Below are 20021 nucleotides of genomic sequence, written 5' to 3' on the forward strand. Positions count from 1 at the left end.
CTACATATAAACTTCTGTAAAACAATACAGAAAAGGCTACTTAACACAGCCTTTCCTAACTGTGGCACTTGTGTTATCTAGTTTTCCCATTAACTGTGAAGTGGAATTTCCTGAGGACATCACTTCTGCTGAAAAACAAGCCGGACTTCTAGACTTGTTAAGGGAAGTGGGCAGCACACACAGCAGTACATCACATCCTTAGATCCGCCATATTCTAGCCACTGAAACGCCTGCATCCATTCACTCCTAAATTTTAGTTGCAGTTTTGTTTTTTTAATAGTCTGCCTTTTGTGTTTCTGGTTCTTGTGTTAAGAGATTGAGAAGGCTAAAGCAGCACCAACATATCAGTGGCCAGCTGGTGACAACAACTTTTCACTTTTTGTGATGTTTGTGGAACTGTAGCACTGTGTTGGCAAAGGCTTGCAGGATACAGAAGTATTTGGTGGCCAAAGAGTAACTGTGTGGCTATGTGGCATGGTTAATATCAATCCCTGAATAAAGTTATATATTTGTATTACAGTGGTTAAACGATGTGATAATAATACATTTTATTTTTTGGATAATTAGATAGTTGGATAAAAATATTCTTACATCTCTTGCTCAACCAATTTTTCCTTATGCTGAATGTCATATGACCATTTCACTGTTGAACCAAGCGCCACAGAGGAATCAACAAACCTTTCAGCACTTCTCTGCTGTTCTAACACTGTTCAGGACAGATCTCGGGGCAATTCTTTAGAAACATTCAGGACATTCAGATGTTCTTGTACAGCTGCGACATGAGGGTACATGCCGGCCTCTCTTATTTGAAAGTTCCTCCGGCACTTGACCCAGAAATTGTTTGCGCCTGCCATCACGAAGGCCGCTCCAGTGCTCTTATGTTTTTTCTGTTCGGAGGAGCAAGGATCAAGGAGCGAGGAGGCAAAAGAACAGCCTTTGCAGAAGTCTTTTACTGGTACCAACACACCCTCTTTCTGGAAATCTGTTATTGATTTACATTACAACATCAATGTTGTTTTCTGATTCACCATCCAGTTGAAAATAATGGATCTGTGTTGTGTGTGTAGGTCTGACGAACAAAATAAATACAATCCTCTGCATTCATTTCTTTCTTCAACATCACGATCTTCACCTGTGAGGCTGAAAATAACTGTGCAGCAGGTAGAAACTTAGTTTGATTTGAGGCATATGTACATAATTTCCACTTTGCCTGACAGCTGATAAAGAAAAAGGCATTGCTTCAAACAGTTCAGAGGACAGGACATCTTATTTCTCTAAAAAAGGTGTTTCCTCAATTCTTATCTCCTGAGAGGAAAACAGTGAAGGATGCAGTTAAGGGAACTGGCATGCAGCCACAGATACACCTGTAAGAATCTGACAGGATAAATTCTTAAATGAAAATATCAAAACTTGAACAAAAGCAGTAGGGCTGGAGCATCTAAAACCTTCACTGTTGATGTTTTTGAAGTCAGTCTAGCTTCTGTTTCTCAGGAAGTATTTATTTTTAGGCCGAGTGGATACCAAGACCGTCCTTCAACTTGATAAAGTTCAAGCTCCTTCCTGAACTGAATGAAGTGACCTTGAACAGGACACTACTGTGCTGCTACTGCTCAGCTATGCAAGCTTACCTCAGTGTGAAGAGAGGTCTAAATCAATGCTTCACTATGTCCTCTGATATATCCCCTGGGATTAAAGGGATGTTAATTATTTATTCGCCTTTACAACGTGGGTTTTACTTTCATAGTGGGTGGGTTGATTGGTTAGGGTTAGTTGGTTGGTTGGGCTGGCTGCTCTGGTTGGTAGTTTGGGTTATGTGGTGGGTTGGTTTGGTTGATTGGTTTAGTTGGCTGGTTGGTTATAATATCATTTTGCTGCCCAGGTTAATTACTGGACAACTAAATATGGGGCAACACGACTTGAAAAGGTCATATGGCTGCACAGGTTATCAACAAACTTTCAATTTAGCTATATTATCTAAACAACATATTTGGAGGTGAAGTGTAACTGTAAAGAAAAAGTAAGTACAGCAGATACAGAGATTGTTGTGAATGTGAACTTCAATTTGGAGTTGTTAAATAGTTAAATACAGCCAACTGGCTCTGAACTGTACATAAGTTTCTGTGAAAAAACAAATTCCTTGCCAGTGACACTTGAGGTAAAGGCTACTTCCAGTCCCTGAAGAAATAACACATTGTTTATAGGTCAGCTGTGGAAATGTCAACACATAAACCACCCAAATACCAAAAGTTACAGTTAAAATAATTTTCATGACCTTAGGAGTGGGACTAGCTCACACAAAAGGTTAGAGAACCCTGGCCTGGTCCCATTCCCTCCTTGTCAATCCCATTAGCTTTCGGTAGCACCGTCCCAGCTGTGCAGCCCAGGACGTGTCCCTAACGAGCTCCATTAGCAGTATTACCTGCATCCGGCGGGTGCTGGGGTCACGGGGTCAACAGTACACCAAGTGGTGAGATTAAATTACCCCTAGGAGAGGCACGGGTGGGTGGATGTCTACAGTAGCCACCAGCCCCCCACCCCAAGCTGGTAACAACCAGAGATTTTAGAATAGTGGGTGGGCTGGAATTTAGCATGACGTTTTCTGGTTTAAACACTCCCTCTGATCTTATTTCCAACCCTGCCGAGCTCTTAAAGATGGGGATTTCAGAATTATAAGCAGAGGCGGTTCAAAAGTCAGTGGAAATTCCAGGGCTTAGACTTAAAATCCGTCTGGGGGTCACACTTTGATTGATTAAGACTGCAAAATCAAAAAATATAAGTACTGTGTTTTCAAGAAAAACAGTCGCTGCTACCTTTAAGATACATGACAAAATTAAATCATTGCTGAGATCTTGAATAAGCACTTTCAGATTTTAGACATATTATAGAATGCAAGTATTTTGTTTTCAGCATGTGCTGTTGAAAAAGTACTGATGCTTTGTCACATTAGACAACCTTAGGCTACATAAAGCCCTGCAAACTCTAGTGGAATGAAAGAGGTGACCATTGTGAGAATATGGTCAAACTCTATGACACACTGCCATCATCATGTCACTGCTGGGCCAAACAAAGCAAAAACAGTTGTAGTTAAAGAGGAATTATACACTAAGTTACTTTTTTTTTTTTTTTACTGTACTCTGTACACATGATTTCTGTGATCATGTGATGTTAACTTTTCCAACAAAAAGCTCCTTTTTCTGCTCAAAATTAGCTTGTGTGTGGATTTCACAACTGAATTCTCTGGCCCCTCTGTAACCCTGATGAAACAGGCAAGACACCAAGTTTCATTATGCATGCCGAGCCCCAACACAAATCACGAGGGTGCCACATTTTTTATTCAAAAAGGCGAATTTTGCCAAAACTTCATATATAGCCGTTGCCCGAGTATGAAAGCCAGAATTTGAAAAAAATATATATTTCAATCAGCTCCTGTCTTGCCAGCAGCAGCCAATATTTCTGGTGGGAGCTGGACAAAGAGGAAGAACCTCAATTACTGTGAGTGGAAGCGGCAGGCTCTGTGTGAGAGCTGGAGCCCTGTGGAGCACTGAGAAGCTCCAGGAGAGCTCCGGGCTCAGCCAACAGTGTTTCAGTCTGAGCACAGGTACTGTAACATCTCTCACACTCACACACACACACGCACACACACACACATACACAAAAAACAAAAGCACAGCAGCACACACACATACATATCCGCCTGAGTCATCCCAAAGGCATTCACAACTACCTCACTAACAGGAAAAAAAAAGAAAAGAATGAGAACGGCTGAAAAAAAAAAAAAAACACACACTGCAGAACACACAAAAGGCTTCAGAGAGCACAGCTCAGTCTTGTCTTTCAGACGCAGCCCGAGGCGCTGGATTTTCAATACGTAGACTCTGAGCTCCGAAGCATCTCCAAACACCAGTGCTCATTAAGCATCCATTTAAGACCTTGAGGTGGAGAGGAAGGCCTCGCCATCTTGTAAAAATACAGTCAGGGATTTACTTGACCACCTAAGTGAAGGTCATCTTGACAGCTTATTTGCAAGAGGTGCTTTGCCTTCTCTTCTGCCCACAGTTGAAGCAGATAAATCGGGACTCCGCTTAGCAACTCAATGCTTTATGAGTAATCCAATGACATAAAAATGTACAGGTCAATAACAACACCTGTATTTTCTCATCACCCATGCTGGCATTCAAAATGAGCAACCACAGGCTATTTAGAATATTTTTACTGCTTTACTTTGCCATCAGACAGACTTTTCTGACTTTTAAATATTGCTCTATCCAAACCAACCAAACTCCATGGGGGAAATCTGCAATTTTACCTCTCAAAACACCGCTGGCTCAACCTGTTGGATACTTTGTGTTATTGTGCGACTTCTGTGTTTTAAAAGGATAGTTTGGATTCACTGAACTCACACAGGCCCTCAAACAAACCAACAGATAAAGGAAGCAATAGACCACCGACTGCAGTGTTCTGAGGGGTAAAATTACTGATTTCACTTATGGAGTTTGGTTGGTTTGGAAAGAGCCATGTTTGGCTTGAATAACAGAAGTGTCCCATTAGAAAAGACTGCCTGATGTCAAAGTAAAGCAGTGAAAATATTTTTAATATACTGTGCACTTAAACTGAAGTGGCTAAAATACCTTTTGTTGCTGGCCACGTCCTCAGCAGTTCATTGCTTAGCTTCTGTGCAGGTGGTCTCTGCTTCTCCAAAGGCATGCTGACCGTGATATACTGACTATCAATAAATACCTCAAACAACTCCACATTAGATAATCCATTTTCCCTGTCAGCACAAAAATTCAAGACCAGCAATTTTTTACAAACATTTTCAAATTCAGCTTGTTCATTGTGGACATGGTCCAAGACTCATCCCAACACACCCGGTTTTTGCACAACATAGCCTAGAGTTACTTCAGATGTCAGACACGTCTGGTTCACTGTTTTACATGTATGTACAGTTCAGTGCTTTATAATTTACTTCATGAATATCACAATAAAATGTGCGACTTCCTCGCTGCAAGCTGGAAGGATATGTGATTGGACATTTCCCTTTTCACCCACATGAATGCACATCTTCAACCGTTATTTATTCAGTCACACTCTGTTGAGTGCTGATTTTGCAGTGGGCCTTCCTCATTTTTATGCCAGCAGATGAATTCACACCCACAAGTCGGGCAGACTTCAGTGCATCACTTTACAGCTTCAGTTAAATAGGTGTAAACTGTGTTTGTTTCTTGTTCAAAGGTACAGCAGTGCTGCTATATTTTCCACAGGCCATCCAGAAGTCACTTCTTACTATAAAATATTAAATGTTTAAATTCATAATTATGATCCTGCTGTATTCAGTTACAGGTATGTCCATCCTTCCATTTCCAATCCTGTTAAACATGAAGGCTGGATCAATCCCAGCATGCAACAGGTAAACAGGTTCTGACTATGAGCAGTTCTTGGGCCAGTACACCAAACCTATGTCTTTTGACTTGAGGAAACCTGCAGCAGCGAATTCTTATCTTCAATTATTTTGTCTATAAAATTACATAAAACTCGTCACTGATTACCATAAATTCCTGCTGTTCACTGGGGATTACACCTTCCCATTGTTTGTTTTGCCCCATTAACAGTACAAAACACCAAGTACAATGATATAAAACAGAGAAACAGCAAATCCTAACATTTTACATGCAGGAACCAGTTGATGTTTGGACTTTTGTTTGATAAATGACTTAAATATCAGGTAGTTATCTGTTGATCGACTATAAAATTAATTCAAAACGCACGCAGACAAGAGGAGAGCATGTAAACCATACACAGAAAGTCTCCTTTTGGCTTGGTAGAGATTGAACCCAGGACCACCGTGAGCCTTGTTTACAAGTGTATATCCTGCATCCCCAGATGATTCCTCCCTTTACATGCCCGCTGTAGGGATCCTTTCAGGTGAAATACAGCCACACTTTGGTATGTTTAGCTTGGCATTCTAACTGTTTTTAAGGTAGCTACTAGCTAATGGTAGGCTAACATTACCTGCTGCCAGAGCCATGTAGAGAGTCATGCAGTGGAAGCCTTTTCAAATGAAATACAGCCTCATTTTAGACCATTTAGCTTGGCATTTTAACTGCTAAAGGTAGCTACCAGCTAACGGTAGGCTAACATTAGCTGCCATCTGTGCCATGTAGAGAGTGCTGCCCTAACATAAACTCATAATGGCACATAATATCTGCACCACAGGGCAACTACATCAATGCCTAGGCATTTCAGTGGCACCAAAATCTGCATTATGTCCGATATGTACCAGATGCATAAGAACCAAGGCCACATTGGTACTGGGTTTTGGTACCCACCCCGACAAACAAACCTTTTTTTAAGAAGTTATGGTTGGTTGGTCTGCTCAACATGTGGCATTGCAATCACAGTTGCCATTTTATGGACACACACAGTTCATCAAAAATGCCAGCAACAATGAAATATGACCTCAGCGTTGCTATGATGACTTCCCTTTGAGCTCGACAGAATGCACTAAAACACAATGATAACGCACTGGAGGACAAGCTGGGATCTATGCCAGTGTTTAAAGCATTATTGTCATTAGTGCCTTTTAACAGCAGCAACTGAATAGCATTAGTGGGTCACTGAAAAATGAGAAGCACATCCCTTTAGACTGAATGTTACTCTTTAACCAAAAGCTCTGCTCTGATGCAGCTCACACAGCTTTATAACCTCTGTTAACACCTACTCCGTGTCAAACATATCTGAGGATACCATGACTGTTTAACTGCGAGTCATATTCAGAGACAAAACTCAATTTCGGAAACTATTAATCTCCGTGCGAGTGGAGCCATTAGTGTGTGAAGAGAAATTCTGTCCTGAGCAAATAGCGCAATCATTCGGCTTCGCCTCCTCCTCATTCAGCTAAGCCCCTGACTGTGGTGTGTTCTGAGTGTTAAAGCACATGCGCTCTGACCTTTTCCTTATCATAAATCACATACTACTGTTCTGCTGCCAGGATTTTGTTTAACCCAATTTGTCACTGAGGACACCCCTTCCACCCTCACTGCAGACTGACACAGTGGGACTGGGAGCATGGGATTAGTGGGCGGATCAAAGCATGCCATCCAGACCTCTCTCTCGCCTTGTAATCATGGAAGTCAGTAGCTTCTGGAGCTGATAAGTCCATGCTACTGACGGTTACCAGGCAAAAAGAGAGAGGAAGACTAGAGACTGGAGCTGAAATTAAGATTTACTTTCAATGATTCAGTTTGTTTTTAAAGATTTAGTCTATGAAAATAGAAAATAAAACATCCATTGCATGTTCCCAGAGTCCTACCTTAATTTGTCCAACTGTCCAAAAGCCAAAGATATTCAATTTACAACTAGAGATGTCACAACTTCGGTGCCAAGTCGGTGCCAAAATTCTGAAAATGTGACAGTATTCAGTTTTCTACAGTACCGTAGATACTGTTTGTACCTGCTGTTAAATGCTGAGAGAGAAAGACAAATGTCTACAAGCACAGAAAAACAACAATTGTGTTGTAGGCAAATCAACAGGGATTAATCTCTAATTCTCAAAAACCAGCATGCAAATAGTGCCTATGAAATGTTCAGACTTCAGACTGTCTTTTCTTTGAAAAGAGAATCCATATGTTAAGATGTTGTGTATAAGTGTAGCTGTAAACACTGTGACGTCTGTGTCCGGGGTGAAGAAAAAAAAAAGGGTTTTGACGTAATATTTAAATTGTGACACCCCTATAAATCTAGATAAATAATATATTTATTTCCCAACTAATGGCCTGTCATCATGTCAGTAAATTTAAACCACTGAAACTTATATTCAAAGTTCAGCTGCAAAAATCACTTTTGCACTTCATTACTGTCCAGACATGGGCAACATGCTCCCCTGAGAGTGATTTGCGTCAGGCTTAGAAAATATCGCCCTCAGTTTTTTATTGTCGAAGCTCTGAAGATTTTTTTGGCAAAGAAAAATAACAATCACTGACTTTTATCTTCATTTTTTACCATATGGTATTGAATTGGATATTGTAAATCACGTTATTTCACTGGTACTTGTATCAACTGCTACATTTTTGGTAATGTGACATCCCTATTTACAACTACATGAAATAGAGAACAGCAACAAATCCTCATATTAAAGAAGCAGGAATAAGCAAATATTTGCCATTTTGTTCTGTATTTTCAATGATTCATTGCAACAAGTGTCCTTATTTTCTGTGCACGCAGCCAGAAATAGATGACTAGTACGCTTGATCCCTTTTAATCACAACCCTGGTCCCTAGAAAAAGTTTAACTCTTCTAAGTTAAACAGGGTAAGAAATGTTTGGGATTTTTAAAAGATTTCTTGCCATGTTTTTTTATTTTTGTGTTGTGCTTTGTGGAGATATAATTATGAGGCTTTGTGCTGATGTATCATTTGTCAGGGTAGTGTGAGTATTTAACTGGCTGCTATCCCACATACTGTAACAAACCCCTGCACTCAATCTGTATTATAATGCTTATTCAGAGTTTATCTATCATCACAACTGCTGTTAGTGAATTTTATGTTCACCGACTGCTAGATTTATTTGCGTTTTACTAGAAACAAAGCAAGGAAGCAAGCAAAATTTACCCGAAAGCGGCAACCAACAACACAGACTGAAAGCCAGACAGACAGACACACACGTTCACACATAATCATGACAGAAACGGGTCACAGAAGGTGTGCCAAGAACATCAGACAAATGTGCTGTCAGAGGGCAATCGCTCTGGTATGATAGCCGTTTCGGCCTCTGCGGGCATGACAATGAGGATAACCAAACACATCCTGCATGCGGGCAGCCGTGATCCATTCACAGCGCCAATCCCCCAGGCTTCCCACCATACAGTAATGGAGGCTCAGCGGTACTTAAGACCAGACTTCAGGGTGAATAAAAGTCAATAGGAATGTTTGCCACGGCGCACTTGTACTCTGCTGTGGTCACGTAAACTTCCTGTGGCACCCGACACTTCCTCATATTGGCTTTGGAACCGGGACTGAGCTGAGGTGGCGAGTGAGATTTATATAAAGTGAGCTGTGTGACGATCCAAACCTCTAATCGTACCACCATGGAGACTTGTGTTTCGTTTTGAGGTATAACTTTATACCAAAGAGGTTATTCCTCTTTGAGTTTCTCCGCAATGGACTTACAGTAAACTTCCCCTCCCTCTCCTCTGTGATGTGACATGGGTAAAATTTAACAGCAAATAATCCTCAGCTTTGGATTTTAAATGTACAATTCACCCCAAAATTTAAAATATTCCTCTCATTTGTCGTGCCATTTATCTATCTATATAGTTTTGGTGTGAGCTGCAGAGTTTTAGAAATATCAGCTGTAGAGATGTCTGCCTTCTCCCCAATATACCGGAACTAGATGGAACTTGGCCTGTGGTACTAAAGCAGCAAAAAATACATTTGAAAAACTCAACTGCAATGTGTCTTTCCACAAATCAAGACCTTGTTGCTCAAGTTACTCCTCAAGTTGTAGCGTTATGTTTTGTTCCATTTTCCCTGGAGGTTAGAAGTCACAGCTGGGAACAACGTCGCACACCATCATCATTTTTTGTGCTTGAAAACAACACATTATGTGGTATTTTATGCATACAGACACCAAAGCAACATGCAGAAGTTGGACAGTACTGTGTGTATGGCTGGTTTAATGAGACACAAAACAGAAGTGCTAATAAACAGCTGTAACTAGAACTGATGCATGGAGAAGCTATCTTTGATTTTGAGGTGGGGTTGATGAGGTTCCTCCCACTTTCCAAATCAGAAATCCAGTTCAAATTTTCAACTGGGAACTCAGAATTCAAATGGAAGTAATTTGGTAGAAAGATCAACAAGAGTCAAAGAAAACTGTACCTTAAAAATGGTACTGGAATATGATTTTGCTTGGTAAATTCAATGATTAACTCTTTAACAAGCATCCCCATTTTTTGTGCACACAGCCAGAAATAAATGCCTGCTAATATTATTCTTGGCCCATTTTAATTATGATCCTGGACTTCACAATTAAATTGGAATGCACCACTAGGAACACTTATGGTTAGCAGGTATACTTTGGCAGAAAGCAAATAGTTCTTACATTAAACTGCTCACAACAAAGTTGGTGTATTCTCTTGAGTAAGCGGGTTATGATTTGTGGAAAGCAACATCGCTGTTGAGTTTTTCCAAATGTATTTTCAAAGCGTTTTGAGCACCACACCAGCTGAGTGCCATCTGGCTCCATTATACATGACGGATGGCAGAAATCTCCAAAACTTGGCAACTCACACCAAAACAATCTAAATGAATGAACAGCACTACAGGTAAGAGATAAAAAAAAATGTACTGTTGATTCTGGAGTTAACTATTCCTTTAAATTGCTAAACCAAGAAGGTTGGCAACTAAACTTCCCAACAATCATGATGATTTTCAAGGATTTGTCTTTGTTTGTCCAACTGAACTGCCACACCCACGATGCTGCTCCAAAAAAGATGAACAAGAGTCACACAAAACTGTTTCAAATTATTGAACGTTGGATTTGTAACTGTGTCTCCTCTTTCAGCAGATTATTATCTTGGGTCCTTTCCACTCAGAGCTAGACTGACAGGATAATACTCAATTAACACGCTTTAATCTAAAGCAAATGAAGATGTTGTAGCTGTCAGAACTGCAAATTCATCTCAGTGACTCATTTCATACTCCAGATAACCTGACAGTGAGCGTGCTTACGGAGGCTGCGCTGCAATTCAGACGTTCAACAATACCCCACTTGTTTGTTGAATAGAAAGTGAAGCAACAAGCCAGCAAAAGTTCTGATCAACATGAGGTCTGGCAGGAGGCAACCACCACTTATGTGCGGGGGTGTTACCACCTTATCCTTCACCTGTGCAAACCTGAATGGATTCTGCGTGCGAACATCTGTTAAATGGTATTATCACAGATACAGCTACTGATAGTGGCTCTGCTGCTGGGCTTGTTGGGGCAGGAAGGTTTGGACTAACTGGGAAAATCCAAAACAAAAGGCGTTCAGGTTTCCAAAAGCAATCAAGGCAATGCAGAGGCTGACAACCCCCAAGATCTGCATGTGAAGCAGAGTCACAAGACATAGCCTTGGGGTGCTGACCAGCCCATCATGTGCATGTTTGAAGTTTACTCAGACTCACCTGTGACATCTGGGGTCTGAAGTTGATCTCCTTCAGGTCCACTGATCCCGGCGAGAGGTTGTGCAACATCTGGCACAGGAGCACCCCGTCTCGCAGGGCCTGTGCCAAGTCGAAGACGGCCGCCGAGGGCCACACGACCCGGTGGTTCGGGGGCAGGACCTTGCAGTCTATCAACCACCGCCCGCATTGTCTCCACTCCTCCATAATCGTCTCCCGGAGACCCTCCTCACAAAGTAACCGAGTGATCCAAGTGGTTAGCGGCGGGCTGAAAGCGACGGTTTCTCGGCGCACAAGCAGCGGGCACTACGCTCGGTTCCCTTACCGGCGCCTTGGACGTCTTACTCATTCACTTATCAGCTCGATTATCAGGCAATTTCGCAACTGTGTGTTAATCGTAGTAGGTCACGGCACTATATCCCCATCCCAGACGCATGTCAGCTCTGCTGTCGCCACAACATGGAAATGATGAAGGCTTGAAAAAGACTAAAATAAGATCCAGCTGAGCTGACGGCGTTGGCGGAACCAGAAAACAGAGACAAGCTATAGAAATTTTCTCCTCTTCATTCTTAAAAACTTTTCCTCGCATATCCAATCCAAAAAGGCGTGACTGGAGGGGTTACAGTAGTGGCTAATGAAACAGCTGGATGCAGCAGTTTGACTTCACCAGTGTCTCACATTTCAGTGAACCAAGCAGCACAGCCAATGTGGAAAAAACAGCCTTACAAGTCTGATTAGTTGCCGGAGTCACCTACCGCATTTGCGTTTGACGTTTCCTCACAAGTCAAACGTCAAAAACAAGAAGTTCCCGTAATTCCCACCGCAAACAATAAAGAGAAAGCGATAACAAACAGAGAGCAGTGTCTCCTCAGCGCCCGGGTCTCCCCTCTTTCCACAACACAGTCCAAGCAACGCTTCCAAACACGTCCAAGGAAAGAAATAATCAGTGTTTACATGTATCCAGTTAACGCTACTTTGTTTGGCGCCTTTACGCACGCCAGAAATAGCGTTACGCGTGTGTGCAGCTTTGCTTTTCAGTGATTTCTGCCTCCCTCCCTTCCGCTCATGTCCTCCTCTCTCCGCGTCTCCCTCTCCTCGTTTCCCTTTTCGGACGGAGATGTTTAGCGGTCCCAACTCCCGACCCCGAGCCGCGCACAGATCCAAGGGAGGTGAAAGCGTCCCGGAGCTTCTCTCTCGGTGTTGAGACAAAGGGGCTGAGGGTCCCGATTATCCCATGCGGAGGCAAAAGTTGGACAGTGTGTCCACACTTTGTGAAAGTGGCTCCATACTCCAAGAAGAATGTGAGTTTCAGGGGGATATTTTTTGAGCTGGGAGTTGTGGACGCGCCCTCTGACGGATGAGGCGCACACTGCAGGGGCTGCTGGAACAAGGAGATTAAAGGGATATTTCCAACAACAACAACAAAAAAAAAAAACAACAACACACAATTAAAGTGTTTCCTAGTTGTTTGCACACATGTTCTGAATCTTTGGCTCATTTTCTCAAAACTCAAAACACGAAACCACAAACACAAAAAGCAAAAACTCTACAAATCCCTAAAGCAAATACAGCATTCAATCCTATTTTATCACTTCCCAAAATGTTTTTCTTCCCCCCATTTTTTGGGACCAGAATGACACAAGCATGTCATCACATGAAGAGATCTTTCAACACACTGATGTGCTCAACACAAAACACTAATATGAATATCTTATCAATAGGTTTATATCCATTTCTGTGTTACACTGTAAAAGCCAGTTTGAACAGAAGCTTCTGTCTGCATTCTGAGTATATTTAAATAGCAAAACTGATATGTCAGCCAAGTTTCTTTCATACATGAAAGTGACAGACACCCTGAAGGTATTCTAAATGTACAATGTCAAAGTCCTGTCAAATTTGTGTTTTTTTGGAACAGCTCAAATACAGATAGAACCTTCTGATTTTAGGATTAATGTTAGTCTGACAGTCAGGGTGGAAAATTAATGTAATAAATGTGAACACTGACCAGCCACTGACAGATAAACGTCCAAATTCACCAGCTAGTCAATAGCAAATCATTATTTTGTGCCTAAAATCTAACAGCCACTTCCATATTTTCCCAGGACTTGGCCTGTGGCTGGTGTCACTTTCTCACCCTCCACCCCCCGCTCACACCCTTATACTAACATGCCATGATTCTCTTCTCTCTTTAGGAAGCTATATGAGGCAATTTTTAAATATTTAATTTAAATGTGTAGACTTTTTCACAGCTTTTTCCCAGAAGACATTCGGACATGTCACAGTGGGAAAAGCACAGGTGTAAATAATAGATGGATGGATTCTTCATTGCTTATTGGGACACTTGAACAGAACAGAGCCATTGTTAATATTATTAGAAACACTTGTGCTTTTTTCTACTATCATAAGTTGTAATCTTCTATCATAGCTACTTTGTGGAATAGTATAGGTAGAAATAGTATTGCAGACACCACAGTGAGAAACCCACTGTACGCAACCTTACCAGCACCAAATGTCAGAAAGAAAAAGTTAGCAACGAGCTGGTGAACATAGTGGGCCACTTCTCACAGGAGCTGGCGGTGACCCAAAACAGAGCTAAAAGGAAAGCGAAGATTAGACTTAGATTCATCATGTGGCTAGAAAAACGAAACCAACTGAACACTAATGTTGCTTCATATGTGCTTGATTGTATAAGCAACTCTTGTAACAAGTTTTCCATATCAGTTTCAAAGGTTATGTCTCCATCCCAAGTGTCTGAAAAAGTTTGTTCTTCCAAGGTTAAGCTAACATTTCAGCTTTAAACTAACAGATCAAGCCTTTGTTTACTTTAGAGGTGCACTAACCGATTTTGGAGGAAGATAGCTGACTTTCGAGTCTCATTCCCAGGTCGTCAAGTTTCCAGTGCTTTGGATCGGTGACTCAAAGAAAATTGATTGTTGAGTGGAATCAGACTGAACAATCAACTATCTTACCGACCTGGGATTCGCCAAAGTCTCCTCTCACAGGCTCGATTTTCAATACCTACAAACAGAGCCAAGAGGAGTAGAAGTCTAGTTTTTTTTTTCTCAGACAGCTTACTGACACCAAAAATATACTGTCTAATCCAGCTTTAGTTGGAATTATTTTTCAACTCTTTGTTCTCTCATTTATCTACGTATCTTGATTTATTTTGTTCATCTCTTTAATATGGCACTTCTCTTGTTCATTTACCAATCTGTCTCCTCTTTCTATGATTTCCCAATGTCAGTTCTTGTTAATAAAATAATCACATTTGGTCAATTAATCACTTAATTGCCGTTGACATCAATATGCCACCTGTTTCTTGTTAAACCCTCTTTGTCATGTCTCATTACTTTCTCAACTCACTCACCATCGTCCCTTCCCACTTTCAAATTTCCACAGGGATGTAATATATTTGGCTAATTTACTCCAGGCATAAAATAGAGCTACATAGTCTGGTGAAGTCTGGTGTTCTGTGCTTCTTTTGTATCTGAAAAGGGATTTTTTTAAGAAAGCAAAGCTGGATTTATACATGAAAACCACATACAAGTTTGTGAATTGAAATCATCAATATACAGCTTCACAGTGCTAGAAAAAGATAGATTGTTGAGTTTCACTCCCAGATTGTCAAAAATTGAGGCTTTGAGTTGGTGACTCAACCCAAGTCTGACTTTTCAGCCTTCTTAAAAAAAGAGGGCATAAAGATGCAATACAGTTTTTTTTTTTTTTTTTAAAAAAGATATGACAGAACTAACTTGTGTTTGTGTACTGCCCATGTCCTCCACGAGCTGTTGGAGGTCATGAATTTTAATCACTGCTTTTTCTACCTGCAATCATTGAACATTTGAGCCCCAGAAGAGTAGGGTAGGGTACCAAAATCTGGTTCCTATATTACCAACACTGACAAAACCAAATCACAACACAGATTATGTTGCATCATTTTGGTGGAACACGCCAGAGCTGTCGATGTAAATAGTTTTCATTTGCTCCAGAGATTAGAGACACATCACTAAAATGTGTCTAGTTAACATTACATCAACACTCAATCTACATGGCTCTGGCAGCAAGAAGTCTTACTCTATGTAGTAGCCATGGTAAACATGCCAAGTTAAAGTGTACCTGGATTTCACTCGAAATGATTCCAACACTGGTTGGGATGTCCAAAAAAATGTTCAAAAACAAAAACAAACAAAGACACAGAACAATATTTTTTTGGCCACAGGATGGTGAAGTCATGAGCCACAACACTTTGCCATAGATATGAAACACTAGATAGGACATGTAATGACTTGACATTTATATTTATGACAGGGAGTCCACTGATGATGAAGACAGCAACCTTTCCTCAGGTTAGAAAATATAATATTCTTCTAAAGAGTTGCTGCAGTTTGAGGCTGGAGTTTTATTTATTTTGCTCTAAGTAGTACTGTTACAGTACAAGTATTTCTTGTAGGTGGGTTAGGTTTTATTTTTCATGTGAATTTGTGATGTGTTTAGTAGGCTACTTTTGACATTTACATATTTAAGTATAATTTAAACTGTTCAATTTGACCATTGATTTTCATTTTGTGCTTACTTTTCAAAAAAGTATCTGTTCAGGCACTGTTTAGGCATTAGTACCACTTTAAAAGTATCATTTTCACACAGGTATTGGAAAAAAAAACATAGGATACCCAACCCTACTCAAGAGTAGCCCCCCCAGGATGATAATCAATCATTCAGCAGACATGGACTAGGTTTTTTACTGACCTCAAGCATATAAGCTCAACTTCTCTGGTGCAGACTTTCCGATGCGCCTGTTGCCTTTAAATTGTTTCCATGTTGGCTGCCAGCCATCTTTTGTGGCCCAGAAGCACAAGCTTACAATTAAATGATGTCCGGTTTGACACAGACAGTGTTTCTGTCATGGTCAGACAATCAAGGGTCTTTCACACCCAGGCAGCAAAGACTTACCCACTTGTTGGGTTGTGTCTAGATCGGAACCCTAGATTGGAGAAACTGTTGTGAGATTTACACATGTGGTTTCTTCATTCTGTGCACTGAACAAACAAATTATGTTTTGTAAGGTCACAATGTTGTGGTTAAAATTTGCTCAGGATTAGGGACAAAAACACTTGGTTAGAGTTAGGGAAAGATCGTGGTTTGGGTTAAAATGATCATGCTTCCAAGATCTTTTGTGGGGTTCCCATCTAGACATGACCCACTTGTTGCAGAGTTGACATGAACATGGATAGACAGGCAAGGCGAGACCATGACCCCTATAGAGAGACTGTAGGCAGAATTACAGTTGAACTTCAAGCCAGAGTTAGAATCATACAAGATGCCTGAACAGTGATTTTAGCATTTTGATTTGGATCTCCTGCAGTTTCACACAATTTCTCACTATGGTGGACAGGACCACTGGGGAGCCTGAGGCAATTTTGCTAGGGTTTACAGCTACTGTGGATGTGGTCAGGCTTCCAGGCACCTGTGTTGCAGGTTATACACACCGGCTGTGTCTCCAGCAATTTACCTCAGGCTACCGGACCCCCAGGGTTTAATCGCATCACCTCCCAGCAAAAATCATTATGGAATCACCTGGCATTCAGTTTTCATGGGTGCTGCTGGAGGTCAGGGTATGGTCTTCCCAAACCCACAATACATATCAATCTAGCATACATGCAATCTATTTCCATCTGCATATTTAAACCCTTGTGTTTTCCCTCCTTAAAACCAGTTCTGTGTGACGTTCCTACACCTTATTAGTGCAAACATTCAAGAAGCTTGTAGTAAGCAGACAAATGCGACACTGGCTGTCATTGTGAATTAAAGTTATATGTTTTATAACACCATTTCTTTAAGATTATACCACGTCTGGACTCTGAATGGTTAACTAATACCTTACCTTACTCTGCCAGGGCTCTGTAATCTTGGGGCATATAAAAATAGGCGAGCTGGGCGAATGGCTGTTGGAAATACCCTTTGCACAATGCGCTCTGTGATGTTCAAATGGTCTCTGAGTTTGGCTGATGGAGCCATGAGATCACTTAACCTTTAAAGACCTTTTGAGGAGCCCCATCAGCCCAAAATATGGCTTATAAATCTTTAAGCAGGCCATTTTTCCTTGGGGGAACCGTGTTGCCATGCTCACAGCAGTTCCAGAGCAAGTTGGGAAAAAAAGGTAGCACTCTCAGAGAGTTTCTATCTTCTGACCTAAAGAGAAAGGACCACAGCCTTTGATAGTTTAAGAGGAACTTTACCAGGCTGTTTTACTGATTACAAGACAAGATCTAACAGTGAATTTCCAGCCTCATTGCTTTACAAAAGCCAAGCTGTTAAGCTAAACATTAGGTGAGCATTAGCCTTGACTTACCATTTAAGTGCTATACTTCAAATGTCAAACGAAGTTGGAAGTTATTGTGTTTCTGTCTGCAATTTTCAACCCCTGCATTTTGCATATAGCAATTATCGTTGACTATTGCATACTTTTTGCACATAAATGAAATTATCTTGGGTATCATTCCCCAAGTGGCAATCAGTAACATAACATTTGTTCTTTGTGGTTCTCTCATGCAACTCCATTGGATGCTGTTCAGTTGGTTCAAACTGTTGACTTATACATAGGTGGACAAAATGTGAGCTCCCCATAAGTGAAGTCAAAAACATCTTGATTGCCTCCAGGTGGATGGCTGCAGTATAGGTCATAAAATGACTTTTCAAGTCAACAGGCTCAAGTCCAAGAAAAGTCATGAGTCATTAGTGTTAAAGTATAAGTCAAGTTGCAAGTCTGTTTTAGATTTTGTCAAGTTAATTCTAAAAGTCATCAAATTTATGACTCATGTTTGACTCAAGTCCAAGCCATGCAACTTGGATCCATAGCTCTACTGATTAATATTCACTCATGACAAATGTGGAGCTTTATACAACTTGAAAAAACTGCGGCTAAAAGAAGAGAGCCCATGTAGCACATGTGAATCCTGTCTCAACGGATAACTGAAAGTCAGAACTTATCAACTTGATGCTGCTGGAACATCATGCTATGCCTTTTTCTTTAAAGCCAGTACAACAGTAATTCCTTCACGCACTTTACGGAAACCCAACTGATAACACTGAAGGAAAACACACAGCATAGAAACGAGAGGAACCGGAGGACACTACTAACCTAAAGCACAGGCAGCAGTAGCCTGACGGGTAGAGAAACCAGGTTATGACTAAGTTGCTCACAGGGTTATGACCAGTTTGCCCTAGCTGATCCAGTGATACTGCTGAGTATAAGCTTATGATCCTGGGCAGCTCTCGCAAGTGAATATATGTATACTGTATGCGAATGTGATGCAGTGCAGTACTGCAAAATAACATACTCAGCAATCTTTCCTCGTGGATAAGTAATGGTTTTAAAATAGATTAAGAAGTACCATATACTGTGTTACAAATTGAACACATTAAAAACAAGGCTCTCACTTTATAGGGAACAGTATCTGCTAATTTGCAATTAAGATCCATGATATATGTCACATTAGCATAAATCATTTACTGAACAGAAGTGCATACATGTGCAGTTCATTCTACACACTTCAGTTCAAATTGACATTTTGAGATCATGTTCATTGAGTCTCTATTTTTATTCCTGAATGTTCTTCTATAAGGCGGTGAAAAGAAAATGAAAACCAGAGATCCATTAATCAAAGCAAACAGTCTTACGTGATGTATCTGGAGTGTTGCATGTGTGTGTGTGGCCTCTTTAACATGGGATTCATGCATCGTGAGTGATGGCCAGAAGTGGCAGAAATGACTAGTTGTCATTGAAGTTGGGGCATTGATCAATCATGCCCCAAGGTTGTTGGTTGGTGCAAAGTGGCATGTTCAATGTGGCATGATGGGAATGCAGGTCACAAAGAGCACGTCTCCCAGCAACATGCGCAGTGCAAAGACAGCAAACTGGGCTGGGAGAGGGGAAAAAAAAAGAGTAGATGATGAATGGGTCCACAGTGTGCATGCAGTTGGAGCGTCCTCTCTTGTTTTCCCAGCACTAACGTTGGAGCTTATGTGTCCTTATACTTTATTTCATACAGAATGTATCTTACTCTCTTAGAAACAAATGTGTTCACTAGAACCATAAAGACTTCTTCAGTTTGTTCTGAAAGGAGAAACCTTTTGGTTCCTGGTAGAACCCTTTCAGAGTTTTACCTAGAAGCAAAAATAAAGGGTTATACCGACAACCATCTGTCAAAAGTTTTATGAAGAACCTCCTTTGATAAGTTCTACGGAGAACCTTTCTATAATGTAATGTTCCACTCAGTGCCTTCTCTGGGAGTTTATCCAGAACATTTCCACCCTCTAAAGTTGATAGCAAGAACCCACCCAGGGTTTCTACTGAGAACATTTTTATATTTCACAGGTTTTTGCCAAGGCCCCTTTTAATTAACCCTTCAATTAAGGGTTTTATCAAGTTCTACTGAGAAAATGTTTAAAATCCAACGGTTTTATCTAAACCCACTGAGGGGGTTTTACCAAGAACCTTTTATATTCCAAGGGTTTTTATCTACAACTCATGTAAGGGGTTCTACCAATATCCTTTTTATTTTCCAAAAGTTTCTACCAAGAACCCTTTTATATTACATGGTTTCATCTAGAACCCACACTGGGGTTTTGACCGAGAAATCTTTCATATTTCAAGAAGGATTTCAACAAACCTTTAAAGAGCTCTTTTTCAAAAACGGTTCTTTGGATGAAAAGGGTTCTTAATGGAGCCCTTGGTCTTACAAAGAACCCTTGACGAACCCTCACATCCAAAATGGGTTGATCATAAACAAATGGATCTGGGCAGAACCTCAGCCCTTCAGAAAGAACCCTTTTGCAAGCCTGATTTATGAGTCTATGTGTTCTTT

At 40.8% G+C, this 20021-nt stretch overlaps 1 protein-coding gene across 7 annotated transcripts in view; it reads right to left on the minus strand.

Moving 5' to 3' along the window:
* vav2 (vav guanine nucleotide exchange factor 2) overlaps positions 1-12466 on the minus strand; it is a 290534-nt gene extending 278068 nt beyond the window's left edge. For 4 of the 7 annotated variants that reach the window (XM_084745459.1, XM_084745457.1, XM_084745455.1 and 1 more), the window contains exon 1: positions 11161-12466. In XM_084745459.1, the coding sequence (XP_084601585.1) occupies positions 11161-11364 (204 nt within the window). In that variant the 5' untranslated portion in view covers positions 11365-12466. The remainder of the gene's footprint in view (positions 1-11160) is intronic. The other 3 variants (XM_084745460.1, XM_084745458.1, XM_084745456.1) reach the window with 2 other exon arrangements.
* Between the last annotated feature and the right edge of the window lie 7555 nt (positions 12467-20021).

Source organism: Lutjanus erythropterus, chromosome 20 (genome assembly GCF_056507025.1).
Source record: "Lutjanus erythropterus isolate fLutEry1 chromosome 20, fLutEry1.hap2, whole genome shotgun sequence".
NCBI classification, from domain to species: Eukaryota; Metazoa; Chordata; class Actinopteri; order Lutjaniformes; family Lutjanidae; genus Lutjanus; species Lutjanus erythropterus.